Source organism: Myxine glutinosa, chromosome 7 (genome assembly GCF_964187855.1).
Source record: "Myxine glutinosa chromosome 7, kmMyxGlut1.1, whole genome shotgun sequence".
Lineage (NCBI taxonomy): Eukaryota > Metazoa > Chordata > Myxini > Myxiniformes > Myxinidae > Myxine > Myxine glutinosa.
The window spans coordinates 186,187,229-186,204,979 of record NC_136267.1 but is presented as its reverse complement, the minus strand read 5'-3'; the positions used below and the strand labels follow the sequence as shown (position 1 = coordinate 186,204,979).

At 50.9% G+C, this 17,751-nt stretch overlaps 1 protein-coding gene across 3 annotated transcripts in view; it reads left to right on the top strand.

Annotated features, from left to right (window-relative positions):
• LOC137431898 (glucocorticoid-induced transcript 1 protein) overlaps positions 1-17,751 on the top strand; it is a 114,380-nt gene that overhangs the window by 73,298 nt on the left and 23,331 nt on the right. For 2 of the 3 annotated variants that reach the window (XM_068123730.2, XM_068123729.2), the window contains exons 5-7: positions 6,417-6,575; positions 15,633-15,876; positions 16,308-16,419. In XM_068123730.2, the coding sequence (XP_067979831.2) occupies positions 6,417-6,575; positions 15,633-15,876; positions 16,308-16,419 (515 nt within the window). The remainder of the gene's footprint in view (positions 1-6,416; positions 6,576-15,632; positions 15,877-16,307; positions 16,420-17,751) is intronic. The other variant, XM_068123731.2, reaches the window with a different exon arrangement.

Below are 17,751 nucleotides of genomic sequence, written 5' to 3'. Positions count from 1 at the left end.
CACCGCGGACGACACCCGCTTCCACCATGTTGTGGCGGCGCTCGGTTCCACCACCGCGGCCCGCGCCTTGAGCCTCCTCCAGCACCCGCCGGCTGCTGACAAATACGACGCGCTGAAGACGCTCCTCCTCGGCGCTTTCGCCCTCTCACCGGCAGCACGCGCACGGCGCCTGCTTGACCTGCCCGAGCTCGGCGACACGCGCCCGTCCGAGCGCATGGACTATATGCTCTCGTTGCTCGGCGAGCACTCTCCGGCATTCCTGTTCCGGGAGCTGTTCCTCCGTCAGCTGCCTAACCCGGTACGCCTCGCCCTGGCTGGCACGTTGATCACGGATTCCCGCGCCCTCGCCAGGGAAGCCGATAAGATCTCCTCGGCGGGCCAGCACATCGGCGCGGTTACCTGGAGCCCGCCGCCGTCCGAGGCGACGCCCGAGCGCCCTGCGCGGTTGGAGGCCGAACTGCCGGTGCAACTGGCGGCCGCCACGCCGCACCGCCTGCTTCCGACACGACGGCCGGGGCCTCCACCTGACCGGGCGTGGTGTTATTACCACGCCAGGTTCGGACACAAGGCTCGGACGTGCCGGCCCCCGTGCACTTTCGGCAGGTCGGGAAACGGCCGGGCCGGCGTTCATTCCCAGCCATGAGCGCCGGCCACTCGGGCAACTTGCTGTTTATTCGGGACAAAGCGTCTGGACGGCGTTTCCTGTGCGACACCGGCGCCCAACTGAGCGTCATACCTGCCTCCGAGCAGGACAGGCTGGACGCAGTTTGCGGCCCCTCTTTGGTCGCTGCTAATGGCTCGGCCATACGCACTTTCGGCCCACGCGTCGTCACCCTCTGCTTCGGCAGCCAGCGCTTTCAATGGACTTTTGTTACCGCCAGCGTCCCCGTGGCTTTGCTGGGCGCCGACTTCCTCTGCGCGCACGGGCTGCTGGTCGACGTCAAACGACGTCGCCTTGTCCATGCCGAGACCTTCAGCTCCCTGGCGTGCACAATGAGCAGCTCCGCGCCGACCGAACTGGCGTGCGCCCTCCCGGCAACGAACGAGTTCGCTCGCCTGCTCGTGGAATTCCCGGCCCTCACGCGGCCGACGTTTTCGGCCGTCGCGGTGCGGCACGGGATCGAGCACCACATACCCACTACGGGCCCGCCAGTCTACGCCAGGGCCCGCCGCCTCGACCCAGCCAAGCTCGCTGTGGCAAAGGCCGAATTCGACGCGTTGGAGCACCTCGGCATCGTGCGGCGCTCCGATAGCGCGTGGGCCTCGCCACTGCACATCGTGCCAAAGCCGGGGGGTGGATGGCGCCCGTGTGGCGACTACCGCCGTCTCAATGACGCTACCACCCCCGACAGGTACCCGATCCCGCATATTCAGGACTTTTCCGCCCGTTTGGCGGGACGGGTCATCTTTTCGAAAATTGACCTGATACGGGGCTACCACCAGGTACCTGTCCGGGCGGCCGACGTCCCGAAGACGGCCGTCATCACGCCGTTCGGCCTGTTCGAATTTTTGCAGATGCCGTTTGGCCTCAAGAACGCGGCCCAGGCGTTCCAGCGCTTGATGGACGGTGTGCTGCGCGACCTGCCGTTTCTTTTCGTCTATCTGGACGACATCCTCGTCGCCAGCACGTCCCGCGCTGAGCACCTCCTCCACCTCCGAACACTGTTCGGTCGCCTCAGCGAGCACGGCTTAATTGTCAACCCGGTCAAATGCCACTTCGGCGCGACGACCGTTGACTTTTTGGGCCACCGCATCACCAAGACCGGGGCCATGCCGCTGCCGACCAAGGTCGAGGCCATCACCACGTTCCCGCGTCCCCGTTCCATCAAGGCCCTCCAAGAGTTCCTCGGCATGGTGAATTTTTATCACCGATTCGTGCCCCGCGCTGCTCAGCTCATGCGGCCCCTTTACGAGGCCCTCCGGGGCAAGCCGGCCAAGCATGACATTGTTTGGTCCGCGGCCATGGACGCGGCCTTCGCCAGTGCCAAACGGGCCCTCGCCGACGCAACGCTGCTGGCTCACCCGGTGCTCAACGCGCCCATCGCCCTCACTACGGACGCCTCCAACTACGCGGTGGGCGCCGTCCATGAGCAATCGGTGGACGGGGTTTGGCAGCCACTCGCTTTTTTCAGCCGGCAACTCCGGCCGAACGAGTTAAACTACAGCACGTTCGACCGCGAGCTGCTCGGGCTATTCCTGGCCGTTCGCCATTTCCGACACCTCCTGGAGGGCCGCCCGTTCACGGCTTTCGTCGACCACAAGCCGTTGGTCTACGCAATGGCTAAGGTCACGGAGCCGTGGTCGGCCCGCCAGCAGCGCCACCTCTCCGCCGTGTCGGAGTTCACCACGGACATCCAGCACGTCGCCGGCAAAGACAACGCCGTGGCCGACTGCCTTTCGCGGGCCAGCGCGAACGCGGTCCACCTCGGCGTGGACTTCACGTTCATGGCGGCCGACCAGACCACCGACGCCTCGGTGCAGGCACTCCGCGTGGCGGACACGGGCCTCCGCCTGGCCGACATCCCCTTCGCGGGCACCGTCCTGCTCTGCGACGTCTCCCAGGGCCAGCCTCGCCCCATCGTGCCCGTTTCCTGGCAGCGCCGCATCTTCGCCTCCATCCACGGCCTTTCTCACCCGGGCCGGAAAGCTTCTCAGAAGCTGGTGTCGGCGCGTTTCGTCTGGCACGGCCTTCGACGAAACATCCGCGACTGGGCCAACGCCTGCACGGCCTGCCAGCGAGCCAAGGTCCACCGCCACACCCAGGCCCCGCTGGCACCTTTCGCCGTGCCTGAACGGCGTTTCGACCACGTCCACGTGGACCTGGTGGGTCCCCTGCCCCCCTCGCGGGGGTTCACCCACCTGCTCACCATGGTGGACAGGACCACCAGGTGGCCGGAGGCCGTGCCCCTCACCTCCACCACCACCGCCGACGTGGCGCAGGCGTTCATCGCCACCTGGGTCGCGCGCTTCGGCGCACCAGCGGACATCTCATCCGACCGCGGCCCACAGTTCACGTCTGAGCTTTGGGGCGCGGTCGCCCGTTCGTTGGGGGTCACGCTGCACCGCACCACGGCCTACCACCCCCAAGCCAATGGGTTGTGCGAGCGGTTTCACCGCTCCATGAAGGCCGCACTCATGGCCGGCCTTCAGGACGACGGTTGGGCCGACCGGCTGCCGTGGGTCCTTTTGGGCCTTCGCACGGCCTCCAAGGAAGACCTCCAGGCGTCCGCCGCCGAGCTCATCTACGGCCAGCCACTCCGCGTCCCGGGCGAATTCGTGCCTGACGCTACCAGTCCCTGGTCCGCCGCTCACCAGCGCTCGGACCTCCAGGAGGCCGCCCGACGATTTGCCCCCGTGCCGACGTCCCGCCACGGTGGCCCCCAGTCCTACGTCCCCCCGGCGCTTCGCACAGCGGAGTACGTCTTTGTGCGTCATGACGCGCACCGGGGGCCACTCCGGCCGCCGTACGACGGGCCCTTCCGGGTCCTGCGACGGGGCGACAAGTCTTTCATCGTCGACTTCGGCGGCCGGCCGGACCGGATTTCTGTGGACCGCCTCAAACCGGCGCACATGGACGTCGACCGACCACCACGGTTGGCCCTTCCTCCGCGGCGAGGCCGCCCCCCGTCCACAGTTCCCCCCGCTCGACCACCCACCACCACGTCAGACCCCTCCCCACGACCCTCCAGGGGTCGCTTCGGCCGGGTCATCCGGACCCCCCTTAAATTGACCCTGCCGGTGCAGGTCGATTCTGGAGGGGCGTGTGTAGCGGTTACCGCTGGATGTACATAATCGCCTTGCACCGGCCAGAACACGGCCAGACGCGCCTCTCCCGGGCATGCCCGGACTCACTGTTCCCGGGCACGCCTGAACCTCCCGGGCACGCCCGGTCTCGCCTTTCCAGGGCTCGCCCAGAGCGTCCGGGCATGCCCGCTATCGCCTTTCCAGGGCTCGCCCAGAGCGTCCGGGCATGCCCGCTATCGCCTTTCCAGGGCACGCCCAGAGCGTCCGGGCATGCCCGCTATCGCCTTTCCAGGGCTCGCCCAGAGCGTCCGGGCATGCCCGCTATCGCCTTTCCAGTGCTCGCCCAGAGCGCCCGGGCACGCCCAGCCTCGACTTGCCAGGCCGCAGCCAAACACGCCCGGGCAGGTCCAGACTCGCCTTTCCAAGGCTCGCCCTTGATACCCGGGCATGCCCGGTATAGCTTTTGCCGGGCAAACTTCCCGACATAAATGTGTATATATATTGTTGCCCGAAAAACGGGCTTGTCAGAATACCTGAGCTGTTTTGTTTCAATAAAGCAACTCGGACGAATTCCGTCTTTGGTCGCGTCAATTCTTTCGACTCGCGTTGGAGCGCAGTTCCTTCAATACCACTATTAGATTGCTAGGCAAAGCTGAGACTAAAGTTTGCTCTACCATCAAACAAAAGACCCCTCTTGGCCTCTAATCCGCGGTAGAGGTGGAACCACAACTGTACTGTACTGGGTGTACTGTAACATACGCAAACTGCAAAATGCGTCTCCTTTACTGCATCCTCCCTTTACCGTGGCGAGGTGCCTTTCTACTTTTCTAACCCACAGAAGCCACAGATATAAGACTAGGTAAATAAATTAAAGCTTGTCTTACCATTTCGCTGTACTTCAGTGGGATATTATCTCTGTGACACTGGATGGATAAGTCGTTCTCTCACTGTTTCACTCTCTCCGGATCTTGTAGCACTGGTGCTATGAAGCAGTCTTGTTAGTTTATAATTGAATGATTATATTAATTAGTAGAGGACCTGGCTTAGGCATGTATGCACATAATTAGGAGAGGATAACTCAACTGTTATAAATATATGGCAATTCCAGTATGTAGGTAGTTTTATGGTAATAAGTTGACCAACGGTTTTTAGCCATTTTCTCGTAAAATATCAAATTAGAAATTTTACACTCTTCTATGGTCCCCCTAAACATGGCCATTCTGAACATTTTGAGCACCTCAGAAAATCTGTAGCTCCAACGGTTTCGAAGATACAGCTATGACATTTTCCAAGCAAGTACTTGAAACTTGCAAATCAGCATACTTTCAGCTGCGAAAGGTCGCATCCATTCGCCACTTTCTTACTCCTCAAGCTGCTCTAACTCTGGTCTGTGCCCTTGTCCTCTCAAGGCTAGACTATTGTATTATTTGTATGCTGGCTGCCCTCAGTTTCTCTTGGATAAGTTACAAAAGGTTCAAAACTCTGCCGCTCGGCTTGTCTGTAAGGCGAAGAAGTCTGACCATGTTACTCCGTTTCTTGAATCTTTACACTGGCTGCCTGTCTCTGCTCGTGTGCAATACAAAATTTGCACACTATGTTATAAATCATTGTGTGGAACGGGACCTCACTATCTCTCCGATTTGCTCACTCTCTATGAACCTCGGTGACGGCTTCATTCAAGCGACAACTCTATGACCTTAGAGCCGCCGCGCACCAGCACCAAGTCGTTTGGCGAGAAATCCTTTTCCTTTGCTGCACCTCTGCTCTGGAATGACTTGCCTTCCTCTGTTTGACATGTTGACTCTCTTCCTGCCTTTAAAACCTCCCTCAAAACCTATCTGTTTCACAAGTCTTTCAAAGTCTAAGTCCTGTTTTCCCTTTGGTTTGAGGTGGGACAGAGATCGAGAGTATGTCTGTGTACATGTGCTGGGGAGGGAGGGGAGGAGGAGGTGGAGTACACATCTGTGGGTTTTGAATGGGGAGGGAGAGGAATAGGGCAAGAGTGAAGGTGTGTCTGTGTGTGTGTATGTTTGTGTGTGTGTGTGTGCGGTGTGTGTGCATTCGCATGATAATGTAAAGCGCCATGAGGGTAGTTTGCTCTGCTTGATGGGGCTATATAAGACTCCTTTATTATTATTATTATTATTATTATTATCATTATTATGTCGGAAGTAGCACTTCTGATGAAAAAGGGCGTGGTCATTTTTAAAAGGGCGTGGTCATTTTCGGGCTTTTCGTCCCGGATAGAGATTTTGGCACACATCCCAAGTTGTTCCTTGAGGTCATATTAGCCTATAACAGTTGAGTTATCCTCTCCTAAATTATGTGCATACATGTCTAAGCCAGGTCCTCTACTACTCCAGGTGTTCAAGTGAGCAGTGAACCTCCATCTCTGTCAATGCCAATTCTGACCCATTAAGGTGTATTACCCCCATTAACGTTTCCTTACCCGACCATCTTACTTGCAACTTTTTGTTTCTTCTTCTCCTCCTCCTTCTCCTCTTTTCCTGTTCGTTCATTCCCTTGATATTTTCCCACTGTCGGTCCCACCTTGCTCTTCCATGAGCCTCCCTCTTGTAAAGAAAAAAAAGAAAAATGGTTTGCATTATCACATGCTGCGGTCCACCAATCGACCTGTTATGTGTGCTCATTTATTTTTTTATTTTTTTCAGGTATCGATATGTAGATCAAACCCGATCCCCGTGTCTGGCACTCGACATTGGTTCAAGACGGCTTCACCCCGCGTCACAAAGAACAGCGTAGAGGGCGTGAACCAGGAGCTCGAGCACATGTTCATCTGTGATGGTGGAGAAAATGATTGTCTGCTCCGAGTGAGTTTGCTCAACATGATGGCGTACCTGTATTGTCGTTCAAGAGAATGAATCGTGCCGACACCGACAATGTTGGTCTCAAACGTACAATTCAGATTTTTGTTTTTCCATCAAAGCAACAACAAATACCTTCCACAAACTATAAAGAGGCATTAGCAGCACAATTGTTGATAAACGCCATCTTGGTTACAATTCTAATATTTACAGGATGTAGTTACAGGTGTTGAAATTCGAATTATCTTATAAACATCTTCAAGGTTTTGTGTGTTTGTACGTTATACTTACATGGCTGAGCCGTAGCACCTAGAGGCCCCAAATTTTGGGTGCAGGTGCTTCAGAATGTGGGCATGGTCCTAAGCTATCAGGTGTTGGCCTTGAGGTCTGTTTTGAGGCCACCAGCGCCCACTATAGAAGGTATGTTGTGATGTAGGGTCGACGAGTGTTGCCCTAGCCCTCAAGCAAAAGGTAACCACAATGAGTCGAATAACTCCACAGGATTTCCATGTCCAACACGTCCTGAAGCCAGGAAAAGCTAACCTGGCCGGGCAACCGCTGCCAATGGCCTATAACCGAGATGCAAGTTTTTTTCATAATCTTTCTGATGTGGAAACTTGGCTGATTTTGATTGGCTCATGTTAACCATTTTATTTTCAAGGTGCTTCTACACAAACCTGAAGTGCCCCCGGTCCATATAAGATGTATCGAGCTTTTTTGATTTGTTCAGCACCTCTGGCAAAGTCTTTTGAAAGGATTGAGGGGGGTGGGTGTACCTAAATTATCGACAAGCTGATGGAACTCCATAGTGTTTGAAAGTTAACACTCACCGTCTCCTCAGTGCATGTTTTACAATACGAGTTACCGCTATAAAAATAACTATTACAAGAGGAACTTGCACTACGCTATCACATAGTCCATACTATTCTCAGCATGACCTAACCATGAATGTCTCCCCTCCGCCCCCCCCCCCCCTTCCCATTTCATGTAACAATATTGATTCGACAGAACTATCGAACAAAAAAGTACATAATATTACATACAGTGCATTCAGAAAGTATTCAGACCCCTTCACTTTTTTCACATTTCGTTATGTTGCAGCCTTATGGTGAAATCGTTTAAATTCATATTTTCCCTCATCAATCTCCGCTCAATACCCTATAATGACAAAGAGAAAACGGGATTTTAGAAAGTTTAACAAATTTATTAAAAATAAAAAACTGAAATATCACATTCACATAAGTATCTCGCGATCCATATAAGATCTTGGAGACGACGTCATGGATTTTCGAAGCTCCACACGGTCTCCACGTTTTCAAAGTTAAGTCTGTTCACAATTGTATTTTGTCGAAACTATTTATCTTTCGGTGTGTGAACCTATAGTGTGCCCCTTGGAAGTATCTCGGTGTTTACCTTTAAATTAAATAAATTAATAACCAGGGAGAATAATAATAAATTAATTAAATAATAAATTAAATAAATTAATAGTTTGTGGAAGGAGAATACATAATTAATAAATTAATTAATAAATAATAAATAAAATAAATTAATCGTTTGTTTGCCGCGCGGCGTGTGAGGCCTTGCAGCCTCAGGCTTCCCCCGTCGAAGTTTGTTCCTTCCTTCGCTGGTTTTGCTAGGTTTTTTGATTTTCTCTTCTCCCCAAAACTTCACCGAACATCTACTCTTTGTCTAACGTTGTAACCCCCACCCCCCACCCCCCCCCCCAAAAAAAACAAACAAAAAAACTTTTATTTCCCTGTCTCCTCGTGTGCTTTTGTCCCATCGTGTGCTTTTGCCTCTGTCCATGTGCGCTGTCCCGCCCCGCCCCCATTATCCCCTTGCCTTCCACCTTTTGCCCTGTTCAAGTGACTCGTGGTGTCCCTCGAGGCTCCCTCTCCTCATTGCTATTTTTGTGAATATAAGATTGTTTTTCACGGTTCTGTTTAAATATGTTTAAACTTTCCCCTGGAGTGTTTTATTCAGTCGTATATTACAACATGCTGTTTTTCTTTCTATTTAAAAGGCTCCTTTCAATTTCCTCTTCACCTCATTCCATTTCCAAAAAATATTCAATCTCTTATAATTCAACTACAGACCAATCAGCATGCTCCCAATTATCAGCAAAGTCATGGAATCCATCATTGCTTCGGATATGAAATCTTTCCTCTTCTCCAATGGCTTGATCTCTGATCATCAATTTGGTTTCAGACCAGGTCACTCTACTCTGGACATGCTGCTTCTGCTGTCTCAACAATGGATGGAGGTCCTCAATGCCAAACAGGAAATCAGAGCTGTCTCCCTTGACATATCACGTGCCTTCGATACGGTCTGGCACCCAGCTCTGCTCACCAAACTCTCCTCCTATGGTATCCATGGAAATCTCCATGCATGGCTTGCGGACTTCCTCTCTGGTCGTAGTCAACGTGTGGCCCTGAATGGATTTCTCTCACCTCCCCTTCCCGTTCAGGCTGGAGTTCCCCAAGGCAGTGTGCTGGGCCCTGTGCTTTTTCTGGTCTTTATCAATGATCTCTCCGACTCTCTGGAAAATCCTCTGTATCTCTTTGCTGATGACTCCACTCTCTGCCGCTCCATTCCTCTTCCCTCAGATCGGCAGTCTGCAGCCTCCTCACTCTCTGAAGACCTGGACAAAATCACAGACTGGTCAAACATGTGGAACATGTCTTTCAATCCTGACAAATCTCACACTCTTACTATGTCTCTCCGAAAAGATCGACTGGACAACCCTCCCATCTACTTTCTCAACAATCCTCTCCAAGAAGTTCTGTCGCTCAAGCTTTTGGGTCTCACCATCTGCCATGATCTTTCTTGGGAAAACCACATTTCCAAGCTGGCCTCCAAAGCCAGTCGCCGACTGGGCATCCTCCGTCGTGCGAAGTCCTTCCTAGGCACACCTGAGCTCCTCACCACATACAAGGCTTTCATCCGCCGCTCAATGGAATACTGTTCTCCCCTATGGGCTGGTGCTCCTGCCTCACACCTAGCTCGGCTTCACGCTGTTGAATCCAAAGCTTTCAGAATCATTGGAATCTCCCGCGATGAAGCTATCTCTGAGGGCCTTTCACTCACTCAGCGCAGGCTGGTAGGTGGTCTTTCTGTCTTCTACCGACTCCTCTCCGGCCTTGCTCCCCCAGCTCTCTCTGTGCTCTGTCCCCCAAATATTCCTACAGGTCGCACAAGATCTGCCAGCCACCCTCTGATGGTTAAACTGCCGAAATCTCGGCTCTCTGCTCACCTTCACTCTTTCATTCCTCTTTTCTCCCGCCTCTGGAACAAACTCCCACACTCACTTCAATCACACTCCTCCCTCCAGGTCTTCAAAACAGCTGTTCACCACCATCTCTTATCTTCCCCCATCCAAAACCTTGATCTTTTCTACCCCCACTAATTCACCCCAGATCCACCTTGTTTGAAATTCCAACTTCTTTCCTGGAAGTCTTGGCAGTGTCCATATGTTTTATACCTCTCCCACCACCCCCCCCCCTTCCCATGCCTCCCCCCCCCAAAGCCCTCTCCCTCCCACAGTTCTCTCGATGTATCCATGTCTCTCGGTCCCTGCTCTCAAATGTTGTGTTTGTGTCCTTCCCCCTCTCTCCCCATCTTGTCTACCGCTCCCGATGTTATTTGTTTTGTGTGTCTGTTTGTCTTTCTGTGTGATTAATGTTCGCTCTTTCACGAGCCTCGATCTTGTATACAAAAAAAAAAAAAAAAAAAAATTCTTTCTCACTACATGCTCTAAAATCTCATTCATTCCACCCCTCCTCCATCGTTCTTAAACGGATCGCTAACTTGAAAATCACAACAAACCCAATTTGTTATAAATGTTCATCTTTCATTAATCATCCACTTTCTAAACTCCCCCCTTGCCCCTCCCCTCCAAATCTCCCCCCTTGCCCCTCCCCTCCTAAACTCTCCCCTTGCCCCCCCTCCAAATCTCCCCCTTGCCCCTCCCCTCCTAAACTCCCCCCTTGCCCCTCCCCTCCTAAACTCCCCCCTTGCCCTTCCCCTCCTAAACTCCCCCCTTGCCCCTCCCATTCAAAACTACCCCCCAACCCCTCCCCTTCAAATCTCCCCCCCCCCAACCATCCCCCTCCAATTCTCCCTCCTCCCACCTCCTTCTCAAAGCTGCCTCCTCCCCACTTCGTCTCCCTTCTATCTCATACCTCCACCTCCCCCAACCTTCTACTTTCCTCTGCCCCCCCCCCCCCCTCAAACAACCCCTCACTGTGCCTCAACCCATCACCATCAAACCTTTCAGCCTCCTCATCCTTCCCTTTATTGTAACTCTTCTGTAATCTCTGACAAACTATCAACTGCTCTTCCTACCTCCCCCTCTCATCCTTCATCTGACCCTACCCCTCCCCTCCCCTGTCCTGCACCCGATGCTCCTCCTCTCTCCTCATTAACGGTATGGACCTCAAACATCCGGGGCCTTCGCTCAAACCTGATTGATCTCTCCATTCAGGTTGCTTCTGACAATCCAGACTTGATCTGCTTAACAGAAACTTTCCTCCTTCAAGATGTCTCTGATTCCTTAATATCTCTTCCTGGTTACTCCCTCCTCCGGTATGATAGACCTGAGCCTCGTCCTGGTGGTGGGGTGGCTATCTTTATCAAAAACTCTCTTCCTCACTCTCCTTGCATTGCCCTCTCTCCACCCCACCCCCAGGAGTACCTCTGGCTACGGCTTCCTCTCCTCTCCCACCTTTTGTTCATATGTGTTTTGTACCGTCCTCCAAACAGTGATGACTCCATTTACATTTCGCTGTCAGACAACGTGGACCAACTTATATCAACTCATCCAAACTCTCTCTTCCTCATATGTGGCAACTTCAACTGTCATCATGCCAGCTGGCTGGGTGTGGGTTCATCTCTCACCAGCCATGGCACCTCAGCAAAGGACTTCTGCGACTCATTGGGACTGACACAATGTCAATTTCCAGACCCGGATCTCAGTCAATGGAGTATCTTCTCTTCTGGACTTGGTTATGACTAACTTCCCTGCAAATGTCTGCTGCTCTTCTTCTGCTCCAATCGGTTCTTCTGATCATGTGCTTGTTAAAGTGGACATCACTCTGGCCATTCTCAGAGAGCCTCCTCAGCGCCGACAAGTCTGGCATTTCACTCATGCCTACTGGCACAGGCTGCAAGCAGCCATCAATCACCCTGACTGGTCTCCCATCTCAACTGCCTCTGACATCAATTCTTCCTGGGAATTCTTCCAAAGCAAACTGCTCTCTCTCATGCACAGATTTATCCCATCTCGTCTTCAGTTGTCTTACCCTTCCTCCCGTCCATGGTACACTGAATCTTGTGCTGAGGCAGTTGCCCTGAAACAACTTGCCTTTGCCTCTTGGAAGGCAAATCCAACTGAAGGCAATCTCAGTTCCTTCCACCAAGCTGGAAACAAGTGTGTGTCTACCCTCAGGAGTGCCAGGAAGCACTATCTCTCCACACTCAAGATTGAACTCTCAAACCTGTCTCCTTCGTCCAAATCCTGGTGGCGTCTGGTCAAATCCGTTTCTGGTGTTTGTTCCCCCTCCATCCCCTCCCTTACCTCAAATGGCTACACAGTTGACACAGCACGTGACAAAGTCGAATGCCTCAACTCTGTGTTTGCCTAAAAATCTTGTGTCCCAAACCCATCTCTCTCTGTTCCCACCTTTCCTCTCCGACTATGTGTCCTCTCCTGACAAGGTGGAGAAGTTTTGTCAAACCTCGACTCTGATTCTGCAACTGGACCATACGGCATCAGCCCACGGGTCCTAAAATCCTGCCCTGCCGCTCTATCTCACCCTCTCTCTGTTATTTTCACCCTCTTTTACTCAAGGTCATCTGCCAGCATCTTGGAAATCAGCAAACATTACCGCTTTACACAAAAAAGGTGCAAAAACAGATCCTTGCAACTACAGACCAATCAGCCTGCTTCCAATTATCAGCAAAGTCATGGAATCCATCATTGCTTCGGATATCAAATCCTTCCTCTTCTCCAATGGCTTGATCTCTGATCATCAATTTGGTTTCAGACCAGGTCATTCTACTCTGGACATGTTGCTTCTGCTGTCTCAACAATGGATGGAGGTCCTCAATGCCAAACAGGAAATCAGAGCTGTCTCACTTGACATATCACGTGCCTTCGATACGGTCTGGCACCCAGCTCTGCTCACCAAACTCTCCTCCTATGGTATCCATGGAAATCTCCACTCATGGCTTGCGGACTTCCTCTCTGGTCATAGGCAACGTGTGGCCCTGAATGGATTTCTCTCATCTCTCCTTCCTGTCTCCGACTCTCTGGAAAATCCTCTCTATCTCTTTGCTGATGACTCCACTATCTGTCGCTCCATTCCTCATCCCTCAGATCGGCAGTCTGCAGCCTCCTCACTCTGCAGACCTGGACAAAATCACAGACTGGTCAAACAAGTGGAACATGTCTTTCAATCCTGACAAATCTCTTACTGTTACAATGTCTCTCCGAAAAGACCGACTGGAAAACCCTCCCATCTACTTTCTCAACAATCCTCTCCAAGAAGTTCTGTCGCTCAAGCTTTTGGGTCTCACTATCTGCCATGATCTTTCTTGGGAAAACCACATTTCCAAGCTGGCCTGCAAAGCCAGTCGCCGACTGGGCATCCTCCGTCGTGCGAAGTCCTTCCTTGGCACACCTGAGCTCCTCATCACATACAAGGCTTTCATCCGCAGCTCAATGGAATACTGTTCCCCCCCTCTGGGCTGGTGCTCCTGCCTCACACCTAGCTCGGCTTCACGCTGTTGAAACCAAAGCTTTCAGAATCATTGGAATCTCCTGCGATGAAGTTAACTCCGAGGGCCTTTCACTCACTCACCGCAGGCAGGTGGGTGGTCTTTCTGTCTTCTACCGACTCCTCTCCGGCCTTGCTCCCCCAGCTCTCTCTGTGCTCTGTCACCCCAATATTCCTTCAGGTCGCACAAGATCTGCCTGCAACCCTCTTATGGTTAAACTGCCAAAATCTAGGCTCTCTGCTCACCTTCACGCTTTCATTCCCCTTTTCTCCCACCTCTGGAACAAACTCCCCCACTCCCTTCAATCCCATTACTCCCTCCAGGTCTTTAAAACAGCTGTCCACCACCATCTCTTATCTTCCCCCTCCAAAACCTTGATCTTTTCTACCCCTGCTAATTCACCACAGATACACTTTTTTTTTTTTTTTTGAAATTCCAACTTCTTTCCTGGAAGTTCTTGCAGTCTTCATATGTTTTATACCTCTCCCACCTCCCCCCAAGCCCTCCCCCTCCCACATTTCTCCCGATGTCCCTGCTCTCAAATGTTGTGTTTGTGTCCTTCCCCCTCTCCCCCCATCTTGTCTACCACTCCCCTTATTTTTTGTGTTTTATGTGTCGGTTTGACTTTTTGTGTGATTAATGTTAGCTCTTTCACGAGCCTCGATCTTGTATACAAAAAAAAAAAAAGGATTCAGACCCTCAACTCAGTACATAGTTGAAGCACCTTTGGCAGCGATTACAGCCTCGTCGTCTTGAGTATGAGGTGACGGGCTTTGCACACCTGGATTTAGGGATTTTCTGCCATTCTTCTCTGCAGATCCTCTCAAGCTCGGTCAGGTTGGATGGCGACCGTCAGTGGACAGCCATTTTCAGGTCTTTCCAGAGATGTTCGATTGGGTTCAAGTCAGGGCTCTGGCTGGGCCACTCAAGGACCTTCACAGAGTTGTCCCTAAGCCACTCCTGCGTTGTCTTCGATGTGTGCTTCGGGTTATTGTTCTGTTGGAAGGTGAACCTTCGGCCCATTCTGAGGTCCTGAGCACTCTGTTTCAGGTTTTCATTTAGGATATCTCTGTACTTTGCTCCGTTCATTGTTCCCTCAACCCTGACCAGTCACCCAGTCCCTGCTGCTGAAAAACACCCCCACAGCATGATGCTGCCACCACCATGCTTCACCGTTGGGATGGTATTGGGCAGGTGATGAGCGGTGCCTGGTTTCCTCCAGACATGACGCTCAGAATTGAGGCCAAACAGCTCAATTTTGGTTTCATCAGACCACAGAATCTTGTTTCTGAGAGTCTGAGAGTCCTTTAGGTGCTTTTTTGCAAACTCCAAGCGGGCTTTCATGTGTCTTTCACTGAGGAGAGGGTTCCGTTTGGCCACTCTGCCATAAAGCCCAGATCGGTGGAGTGTTGCAGTGATGGTTGTCCTTCTGGAAGTTTCTCCCATCTCCACACAGGATCTCTGGACCTCAGCCAGAGTGACCATCGGGTTCTTGGTCACCTCTCTTACCAAGGCCCTTCTCCCCCGATTGCTCAGTTTGGCCGGGTGGCCAGCTCTAGGAAGAGTCCTGGTTGTTCCGAACTTCTTCCATTTAAGAATTGTGGAGGCCACTGTGCTCTTGGGAACCTTCAATGCAGCAGAGATTTTTTTGTAGGCTTCCCCAGATCTGTGCCTCGACACAATACTGTCTCTGAGCTCTGCAGGCAGTTCCTTCGACCTCATGGCTTGGTTTTTGCTCTGATATGCATTGCCAGCTGTGAGACCTTATATAGACAGGTGTGTGCCTTTCCAAATCATGTCCAATCAATTGAATTTACCTCAGGTGGACTCCAATCAAGGTGTAGAAACATCTCAAACATGATCAAGAGAAATGGGAGGCACCTGAGCTAAATTTCAAGTGTCATAGCAAAGGGTATGAATACTTATGTCAATGTGATATTTCAGTTTTTTATTTTTAATAAATTTGCAAAACTTTCTAAAATCCTGTTTTCTCTTCGTCATTATGGGGTATTGAGTGTACATTGATGAGGGAAAAAATGAATTTAAACGATTTCACCATAAGGCTGCAACATAACAACATGTGAAAAAAGTGAAGGGGTCTGAATACTTTCTGAATGCACTGTGTGTATGTTTTCTGTATTTGGTGTCCTAATTTTTGAAGTTATCTTATCTCAAAACAATGGCTTTCTTGCGTTCTGGAGAGTGCGACTGGGGATTGCCTTTTGCTTCTCAGAAGTTACTTTTGTATTTATGTCCTAATAATATTGCTTGTCTTTGTTTTCGCAGCAGTGGGACGGCATTGATGGGCACCAGGCGCCATTGCCAAGTCAGCTGAGGAGCAGCGGCACGCGCAGTGTGGACACACAGACACCACTCGAGTCCGAATTGGTTTACGGTCGAAGTAAATTGAGCACTCGGCATGCCTGTAATGGTGACCGCTCCACCAACCTCAATACCTCACCGTCACCTCGCATCACCGTGTCTGAATGCAGCACTGGCAGTCCTGGATCTGTCGAAATACACAAGCAAGGTGTGTGTGTGTGTGTGTGTGTGTGTGTGTGTGTGTGTGTGTGTGTGTGTGTGTGTGTGTGTGTGTGTTTGTGTGTTGCACCTGAGCTCAATTTGGAATGTCATAATTATTGACTCGAGTGTCATTGCTGGTGTCGTAGAGTGTAATAGCTCAAGGGGTTGAATACTTATCGACACAAGACATTTCAGCTTTTCATTTTTAATCATTTGGTAAAAATTTCTAAAAAAAAAATAATTCCACTTTAACATGATGGGGGTATTATTTATCTGTGTTCTTTGTGGTATTTATTATCTGTGACAAAAAAATCTCAATTCAATCTATTTTAAATTCACCCTGTAACGCAACGAAATGTGAAAAGTCAAGGGGTGTGAATACTTTCTGGAGGCCCCGTATGCTTGTTTGATGGTTTGTTTTTATTGTTTGATTGCCAGATGATTCACCCCTCCCAAAGTATGCCTCGTCACCAAAGCCAAACAACAGCTACATGTTCAAACGGGAGCCACCGGAGGGTTGTGAGAAAGTGAAGGTTTTTGAGGACATTCAGTGAGTACCACTTCATGTTGTACATTTTTAAAATCCTTTTTTATATTTTATTTTGCTTTCCTTTTTTCCTACCTGCACTGTCCCTTCCTATTATTCTACCATTCTTCTTCCTCACAAGTTACCCTCACCCTCCCCACATTGTCCTCCCCTCCATTCTCACAAGTGCAGACAACCTCGGTATAAGTGAAGGATCACAAAACCAACTACAAAGCATCTGAAAATGCAAAACCCGTCTGCGTCTGTTTGTATTCAAATGTCGTCTTCTTCTTCCTCTTCAATATGCTACAAATAACGAAAGCAGTTAAAAAAAAAATACAAAGTTAAAATTGATGATTTTATGCAGCTTTCACCTTTGAGCTTTAGATCTTAAAAAAAAAAAAAAAAAGCACCTTCTAGCTTTTGATTGGTGAACCAATTCTGTGACCCAATATGCAAATTCTTAAACTTTCAGGGCAATCGGATGAAAAGGGATGATTTTATGTGATGCTTGACCTTTGACCTTTTGACAAAATTATAAATTTTCCTTCTCAATATTATCATAATAAAGCTTTGGTGAAAATCTGATGGCAAACCTCAAATGGTAAAAAGGTTACAGCCTGGACAGACAGTCACACAGACAGAAACACACACACATGCAGTCACACGGACAGTCACGCAGGCAGTCACACACGCAGTCACACACGCAGTCACACAGACAGTCACACAGACAGAAACACACACACATGCAGTCACGCAGGCAGTCACACACGCAGTCACACATGCAGTCACACAGACAGTCACACAGACAGAAACACACACACATGCAGTCACGCAGGCAGTCACACACGCAGTCACACAGACAGTCACACAGACAGAAACACACACACATGCAGTCACGCAGGCAGTCACACACGCAGTCACACATGCAGTCACACATGCAGTCACACAGACAGAAACACACACACATGCAGTCATGCAGGCAGTCACACACGCAGTCACACATGCAGTCACACAGACAAAATTATTAGTTTGCCTTCTCTGTATTATCACAATAAAGCTTCGGTGAAAATTTGATAACAATAATAGCTCAAATGGTAAAAAGGTTACAGCCTGGACACATAGTCACACAGACAGAAACACACACACATGCAGTCACACGGACAGTCACGCAGGCAGTCACACACGCAGTCACACATGCAGTCACATAGACAGTCACACAGACAGAAACACACACACATGCAGTCACACGGACAATCACGCAGGCAGTCACGCAGACAGTCACGCAGACAGTCACGCAGACAGTCACACAGACAGTCACGCAGACAGTCACGCAGACAGTCACACAGAAGTGAT